Raw genomic sequence first — 8823 nt, forward strand, 5'->3', positions numbered from 1 at the left:
ATGAAGCTTACTGAATTTGCTTAGAAACAGATTTTACGCAAAAGTTAAAGCTCGCTTGGATCTTTTCGGCAAAAGCCTGTCATCCAATTTTCTCTGCTGATTTAAAACCTGAGTTAATCTATATGTTCCAGTGGTATAAATTTGCTATAAAATGTAAAGTTTCAAGAGTCCTAACCACCGGCTTCCGTGTTGTTGTCTTTGTAGGAGAAGGCTGTAAATCAAGATCAGTTTTCGCCACGCTTTACCCGCGGTTGGAAGCAAGGGTTATGGTGGTCTTTTGTTACCATGACAACTAATGGGTATGCCATTATTGTCTGATGTAGACAATTTGTATATTTCCTTATGCGTGCCTTTTCGGAAAGACTATGTGCGTGACGTTTAGCCTTAACTAGTCGATTATTGTAAAGCAGTTCGTCAAAAATCCTGAAAATAACTAGGGAAATCCAAGATGGCGAATGACCAGGCTACAGAGGCTATTTTTACATCAACGTAGCCACGTCACGGGGAGGAATTGTCCTTGGCTGAGACGTCTTTTGACGCGTTATAGTTTCAAGATTCTTGAAATTAGTCAGGGGCAGTATCCAGCCTCCTCCATGCCCAACTGAAAACATAGGAATTGAGAAAAATGTTTGCAAGTGGTAGTATGATCCCTTTTCGCATTTAAAACAAACGCTAGTGACACATTTATACAAAGTCACATACTCTCTTATGTAATCTGGGCCCGCTTGCTCGAAAGATGGTTAAGTTTAATCCAAGATTAAGCCAAATGGTAAGCACGATTTTTGTCTAAGAACATGTAACTCAAGCTTACAAAATACTGTTGAGCCTTTACCCAGCGATACAGTAATGATAACATAAAATGTCACTCTAAGCAGTTCATAGGAAGGTAAAGACAAAAAGTGGAACTGGGTTTTTGAGGTCATCTTCTAACGCTGGACTGAATTCCTGAATATATTCATTCCAATTGGAGATAAACGTTCCACTCTATTAACTTAAGATCCAAACCTGGTTCAGTAACAATACCAAAGTCAGGAACGCAAACACATACTAATTCGTTTATAGCAAGAGCTGCAAGACTCCTTTTATGATCTGTATATTTTTACTTACTTTTTTATAAGACTAGTCACTTAATAGCTTTTCATAGAATATGGTTTTTCACTTTATTTATGTAAATCCATTGTATATATTTTTAAAGATGGATAAATAATATACAACTATCCCCCGAAGGGGAGGTGAATAGTGGTGGTGGTTATAGCGATACGCGAAGCGTGGAGGTATATTTCTAGCGCTGTTCACCGACCCTGAGGGGGATAGTTGATTTAGTATTTACCAAATCAGTTGAATAAAAACAAAAAAAGTACCTTTTTGTAAATTAAAAACGTCACTTAGTAGGAACTTTGTTTACAATTTACAAACATTTCGGAGATTTTGTCAAGAGCATTTTTACGATTTTGCTGCAAATTCAGCATTAAAATAATTTTCTACCTACCAGTAAACACCAACAAGCCAAAGTTCGTCGCTTTCTTGGTATTTGTTTGTACGACTGCTTCAGTTATCGCTCAAATTTTGTCCTCCGAAAATGTCTTGGAACGAGACGCCATTTGGCCCCGTTCGTAAAACAGTGAATAGCCAAGAATATTCCGTTCCGGGAGCTAATCAAAACGCGCGAAAATTGCTATTCACCGATTAGGTAAATACTAAAGCTTATTATTAAAAATGGCCTCAGTCAACTGGGAGCCTTCTCATACAAACGGATATTTTCACACACAGGTATGATGATCGTTTTCCAATCACAGTTCCAGGACGACTACTTGCCGTGGTCGCTATTCTAGTGGGTACGATCATGAATGCACTCTTTATAGCCTCAATCACAGCATCACTCACTGTGTTTGTTATTGACGAGGCAGCTAATCCTGAGCGATCCCGGAAAGTAAGTATAGGAACACTGATATTCTTTTTATGGGCTGGTCTTAAAATGGTTGCTTCCCGCTATAAGGGGAGCGCAGTAAGTAATACTAGAGTCATCTTTCATCTTAGGGCTAATCACATAACTAGAATCCTGTTGCCACCGATGGTAATAACTCCGCTAGTGAAAAAATATACTACGCTGTGGAAAAAAAAACCGGTGGTCCTCAGCCTCTTTCTCAGTCTTTCTTTGCGAGTTCAGATTTGTTGTCACCCGCGCTCGGTTCCAAGCCTGCTCTGCTCACTCGCATAGCGCGAATTGGCCTGGGAATGAGGTCGGGTGATCCTAAATGTTGTCCTTTATAGCATCAGTTACACCAACTTCATCTGAGCAATCCTGGGAACCCGTCACCTACAGCCTCAGAGTTGATTTTACCGATTCAAAAGACCCCCAGCCGCCCCCCCTCCCCCCGGCCCACAAAAAAAATTTGTGCCGTATCAGCTCCGATACCCCACAATTTCTCATCAAGACTAGTTGGGCAAAAAATATTCTTATTTCTCCATCGCAGTTCGAACTGCAAACCTTTGTGTGGTGGGAGTGCTAAGAACTCAAGATTTAACGCCTTTTTTAGATTTTCTCTCGACTAACGGTTTGAGCACAGCGTCGTGCTGCATAATAGACCAATTCACAGTTATGAGCTTAGTACCCTAGCCTCTGAGTGAACGTGAGGCTGAGGTTGACCTTGTTCTGATACAAACCTCTATCCTTTTCTTATGAAAATCATGCTAAAAATACACGTTAGCATAAGAATAACATGGATTAACATCATAAAGGGGGAAGGTTTGTATCAAAACAAGGTCAACTAGAGCCTTCTTTGCACCCGTCACTGTAAAATGGACTATTTCAGTTTGCATCTTTTGCCAGGTTGGGGTGGTGACTGGTTCAATGGAGTATCCTTTGGGCATGCGCATGAATGGAACCAAAGGGATGAAATGTAAGTGAGAAAATCGATAACTGTGGAAGCAGCTATATAGGCACAGGATTGTAAAGCTTTATGTTTTGCTGCATATCCAAATTGCATTTTATTTAGCTCTTTAATATTTAGAGGCCGTCAAATTCAGTACCACTGAAGACTTCATAAATCTGACCGGGATGAAAGAAGTATAGCGAGCACCAGAGTAATCCTTTTTTAGTGAATTTGATTTACTTCTTTCGTGACATCAGTTATGGCCTCTTGAATGGGGACCTAAGATCCGAGGACGGTGACTGCGGCGCGAACACGTCACTCAAAGAGTGATTTCACTTTTCTTTCAATCTTTATCGTGATTACTCGAACTCGCTGCCTTTTTCATATGAAGGCGAACTCACCTGGAGTTGATTTCCTAAGAAATATATCGGCCAAGTTGAGAAGAAGAAAGAAAATTTCGTCCTCGCTTGTTTACACCCTCCATAAAACGTGAAATTAGGCATTTTCACGTCGTAGTCAAGCGGGGACGACAAAGAAATATACAAAAAAGCGTGATGCACGTGTAGAGTTGTTTTGCTTGCTTTTTTGACGTTCTCCTTGCCGTCACCGGATCTTAAGGTCCCTATTAATACTCACAAATACTAACGTTCTCAGGGAACATGAAGACAAAATTCTAAGAACACTGGTTCATTACAGGTGTTTCGTATCCAACGAGGGACGCTCTACTCCAAGGGCTTGAATCCCAAGCAATAGATGGGGCATTAATTGACATCTTGACCGTGGACTCTTTTAAAAAGGAGCTGAATGATTCTGACTTTGAAGTGGTGAAAGTCTTGCCCAACACATTCCATTATGGCATTATTTTAACGGGAGATGCAAGAAACCTTTCAAAATACTTCAAAGAATACTTAGTGAATCATCCAGTCGAGTTACTGTTACAGGAAGAAGAGGTAAGAGAAGGAGGAACCATAGATACCAGGGAGATCAAAGAACTGACTGCCTGTTGGGGATAGGGGTAGCCTTGCACCATAGCTTGTGTTTAAAAATAATTCGCTTTCATTTTCTTGGAGAAAAAGATGGATAAAAGAATTGGTGGCGAGGGGGGGATGTTTTTATTTTAGTTAATTGATAATGAGTTACTTATGAGTGGAGTTACTCGCATGAGTAGTTCGCGTAGACGTCGTGTGAAAAAGCGCGAAATATGAGACATAACTTTAAATCTTACAGGACATTAATGCTAACATACTTCATATAATCCTTTGAGTCATGATCATGAATTCGATTATTAAGCCACTTAACCAGGACGTAATTTCCATTTCAGTTGTTTTAACTTGATTGTTGTCAGTTATTCTTATCATTATTTTTTTTTTGACTTCTTAGTAAAGGTAGGTCTTCGAAATGGGTAGCTTGTTTTGTGACCCTTGTTCCACTTTTGACTTTTTTCAGGATAGCAGTGCCCAGCCAATAGCCAAGCCCACAGACGAAATACAGACGGTCTCAGTTATTCCATTTTTTGAGACAGACAACCTGCTCTTTAAGCGAACACTCCTAATTATCGTAACATCTCTCCTCATTTGTGTTTTAAGTGGCTTGTCTTTCCATTTTATATGGTTAAGGTTGAACCCTAAGCAAGGTAAGCACCAATTGTATAAAACATACTACCAGCCTATTTTTCAGCTGGTATCTTGATCCTCTACGCGCTAAGTTTATCAACGATAACACACTCAGAGGACGTTGGTTAGAAAGCAGACGGAACGCTATACACGCAAGGGTCACTCTATCAAAGTACGTCCCGAATGTCACTTGCAAATAATTACTAAGTTACTACGGTATATAGTTAAAATCTTGAGCCTCTAGAGGCAACGCTAGCAGGAAGAATGTAGTATATTTCAACATTGGCTTCCATTGAAAAAAAAGCCAAAAAATATTTAAAAGAAACAACCTAGCTATATCTTGTACATGTTGTTCACGATTTCACTGTACGTTCTCGGCTCGTTAGCTCCTTAGTACAAAGAGCCTAAATATAGACTTACAATATCTTACTCGTTGCAAGGCATAGTAAAAAGTCGGTGCCCCTTGCGTTTATTGTTTATCTATATATAGCCCTTTTCTAGCCAACGGAGCGTGTAGTAAAATAGAAATGCCATACTGAAGTAAGCAAAGAGTAATTGTAAACGTGGATTGTAAACTGCTCACGATAAATTACTTTTATGATTCTTCGTAGATGAGCCAAGAACCCAGCAGAAAGGACCGGCTGCAGTTAAAGCGGAGCTAACACAAGTGCTTGAAGAATTTCATAGTAGAATAAAGGCAACCTATTTTACTCTTAAAATGAAACACAGACGAGAACTTTTACAATTCCGACACAGAAGGAGCGCTTCCATGATAGTGGCAAAGTCTTATTTTAAAAAAGGATCGTCGATCCCACAACAGGTTTAATGAGACCATCAAAAACCTAAAAGCTAAGGCAGTCGGTTTACGTTCATTTACGAACTCAGGGGTGTTGTTGACTCCAGTCAACTCTGTCGACTATCAGAGAATCACACCTTTAAAATGGACACCTAGAGTTGGTACCCACCGACCTAGAGTACTTTTCTTTGACTAGTTGCATACCGGATAAGTACCTGTCAGAGACGGAGGTACTCAGCTCTGACCAGTGGTCTCATCGATGTCTGTCTTACACATGAATAGCTGGCCGTCGTATTACAAACTAAAACTGAAATTTAATAAGAGTTCAAAGATAAACAAGGTCTTTAAAGCGCACATTGTTTACAGGGGCGGATCCAGGATATATTTAGGAGGGGGTGCACTCGTCTCTTGCTCTACTACAACACCAGTTAACCACATAGTTTTTTTTTTGCAGAATACCAACTGTATTAGAAAACTGCAGGTCATCTCGGGGGGGGGGGGGGTGCGCACCCCCTGCACCCTCCCGCTAGATCCGCCCCTGGTTCATGAGTGTTACAGGTCTTTGTTACTTCTATCACTCTGAGACAGTTTTCTCACATAGTTTTGCAACAGTCAGAAAAATCTTCGTCTTCTTCGCTGCCGCTTCGGCGCGTCACGCTGACTCCATCCTGAACAGCTAAGAAAGAGATCAAGTTTATTCTGACTGTTGAAAAGAGAAAATGCTGTTGCTTAGCTCACGCAGTTGCTTCATCCACGTCTGAGTTTGATAGTGAAAGTCATATTTCACAGAGTGAAACTTGCAAATCTCCCATTCAGCATTCGCGCTACGCTTTTTAGGTTTCTCTGACTAAATTAATTCCCTACAAACGCTCCGACGAGTCTCGACAGTACTTATCATTCTATGGGTGCGTCATTTTCTCAAATGTAGCAAACCTTGATGCGCCATGCATTTTAAAACCTTTTTAAAACAATGAAGCGTTGTGCACTATAAGACAGATTCCCGTTCTTGCGAACTTATTGGTATTTACAAATTATATTATTTGTTTCTTCACCCCTTTATTTTAGAAGACAAGAAATATTAATACTTCTAGTTATTTTAACTTTTTTAACTAAGCAAATATTACGGATCTTAAGGAACCAATAGTATCCGTAAGATACAACAGTTAAAAGTGTGCCGTTTTTTATTGTAGTTATTCCATTTCAAGCAAGGGCGCAGTCCTAATTGTTACAGGGACTTTCTCTCTGCCAAAAACTGCTGGTTTATATTTTGTGCCTCGCTTTCAACTTTCCTGTTCCCTAGGCTAGGCATAGGGCTAGTCAAGATCTTACTTTCAAGGCAGCCAAAATCAATTGCCTTAAATGAAACCAACGATTTGTCGTCCGCGCGATGTGAGCCACGCGATGTGGCTAACATGGACGGTTGTATGTTTGAGTGCTCCGCGTAACATTTCGTAAACTTTTAATGTTTAAGTGTTCCTTCTGCTTTCTTCTATTTGTTTGGTTATCTTGTTTCGTGTGTCATATTATGCCTGAGTCTATTGCCAACCTTAGAAGAGAAAATAACGATCTCAAATCTAAAGTCTTATTAAGTTATTTAATACTTTAGGTTAGTCTCTCTTCATGATCGTTATGTACTTGACTTGTTTTATGTTAGTTTAAATTCTATTTACTGTATAGTAGTGTTTTCACTGTTATTTAGTCTATCTATATATAAATCTTGTTTTGTAATACGTCTTCAGCTCCCCCCGCCTCGATTAGTTTATAAGCTATTTGCGGGTGGGAAAGTAATGTACTTAGTTATTTTTCAATTTTCAATAAAATTTGTTGTTGTTGATATGTCCGCCCAACACTCCACTATTTATCGGGCCGTTGTTTCTAGCCAATCTAGACTGCTCCCTTGACTCCGGGCTAAATCTACGTAAACACAAAGCCAAGACCCTGGACTCGGGACTCAGGAGTCTGTACTCTTTTCAAGGTGACACCCTGCTGGTAAATCCATCTGAGAAAGGGTTGAAATGTTTGTTCGTCCCTGTTTATGAGTCTCCCTGTAGTACCACTTAATGAATGTTTCTGTGTTCCCCCTCCAATTCTGCATCTGCTACAGTTGCTGCAGTTTATGGAAGTAGGGACTGTATCCTGCATACGAGACAATAAGTGACGCAGTCACTACTTCACTCGAAGAAAATGTATACCATTGGAGATATTAGAGAGGTTTAAGGGTCACTTTTACGAAATGTCAGAACTGGTGTGAAATTACTACTTTTTGTGTAGAAGCAATAAACGTTAAACGACAGTTAGAGAGAAAACTTGGTCACGTGGTACAAATTACCGTAAACATGACTCTCAATTTGTTTGAAAGTTCTACCTTTTCAGGAGCGGGCTCCTGACCTTTTACGTTACAAGGACTCACGTTCTGACTGCGCACTTAGTCTTTATCAGGTACCAACTGATGCAATTTCCTGTAATTCGATTGCTTTGCTTTATATTTCTTTAAGGTTTGTTTTTCTGTGAAAAGCCGTATCTACTAGAACGGGTCTAATTTAGTTCCTTTTCGGCTTTTTTGTGACATTACAGTTTGCCGAAATTATTCGAACGCCACTGAGTGTCATCCTTTGGCTTTTCATTCTCCCAAGGGTTCATACGCTTTCCTCCTATAGGACAAAATTCATGTATTCATTTCCATTTTGGTCGTACATACTGGGCTACCGTCCCGGCGGGGGCGGGGCGGGGGGTACTCCCTATGATGGCCATTGATTGGCCTTGTCCTTACCCTTCCAGGATTTCGGCTCCTTTTCTCCACCCTCGATGAAAAAGACTCAGGCTCTGCTCCCAGGGAGCCTTGTCTTTCGCAAATTACGAATCTCTTTCAATATCTTGCAACTTCTGGTTAGAGGTTAGGACAACACAAAGACTGTCTACCTTTTTGGCGAACGCACTTCTCTGTACCTCACCCGGGGGGGGGAGGGTACCTCCGCGAATTTTGGATAGGGGTGTGCCGCGAAGGTTTGTGAACCCTAACCCTATTTAAGGACTAAGAAAGCGAAAAATGATACCCTTTTGAAGGCCCAAAGCCGAAAAATGACACCCCATTCAAGGAAAAAACAAAATTATTAATAGCATGAAAAGGAAAACTTTATTTCTTCTCCGTAACATTGGATGTATAGCATCAAGCATAAAATACTAGAATAAGCCTAGTTTAAAAAATAATGTTCGTTTAGGCGGGCGTTTTCATACTCCAGTAGTAGATAATACAATTAAGCTACCCTATCTAAGGACCACACCAGGGACACAGAAACAAAAGGGTCAAAAAGGTACCCTATTTAAGGACCGAGAACCTCAAAAACCATACCCTATTCCGCGGCACGTACCTATATAGCCCATATATGGGTTAACCTTAAGGGTTGAGGGAGTACCCCCCCCCCCCCCCCTCCGGGGTACCTCAATTTCACATTTGCCATGCTTTTGATCAACGGAGATAATAATCGTAGTTTGCTTGTTCATGTAAGCGTCATGAAACTTTACACGAAATGGATCATGGGAA

At 40.4% G+C, this 8823-nt stretch overlaps 1 protein-coding gene across 1 annotated transcript; it reads left to right on the top strand.

The window, feature by feature from the left end:
* Positions 1-209: 209 nt before the first annotated feature.
* On the top strand, positions 210-5656 carry LOC140951278 (uncharacterized). The gene is made up of 6 exons (XM_073400519.1): positions 210-299; positions 1771-1930; positions 2831-2900; positions 3570-3823; positions 4320-4506; positions 5098-5656. The coding sequence occupies exons 1-6, from the start codon at positions 286-288 to the stop codon at positions 5310-5312; spliced, it is 900 nt and encodes a 299-aa protein (XP_073256620.1). The 5' UTR covers positions 210-285; the 3' UTR covers positions 5313-5656.
* Positions 5657-8823: the final 3167 nt, after the last annotated feature.

Source organism: Porites lutea, chromosome 10, assembly GCF_958299795.1.
Source record: "Porites lutea chromosome 10, jaPorLute2.1, whole genome shotgun sequence".
Lineage (NCBI taxonomy): Eukaryota > Metazoa > Cnidaria > Anthozoa > Scleractinia > Poritidae > Porites > Porites lutea.

Bases quoted from the DNA above. Each gene is read 5' to 3' on its own strand.
- LOC140951278 (XM_073400519.1), top strand. The intron at 2,901-3,569 runs GTAAGTGAGAAA...GGTTCATTACAG, and splicing joins TGGAACCAAAGGGATGAAAT to GTGTTTCGTATCCAACGAGG. The intron at 3,824-4,319 runs GTAAGAGAAGGA...GACTTTTTTCAG, and splicing joins TACTGTTACAGGAAGAAGAG to GATAGCAGTGCCCAGCCAAT.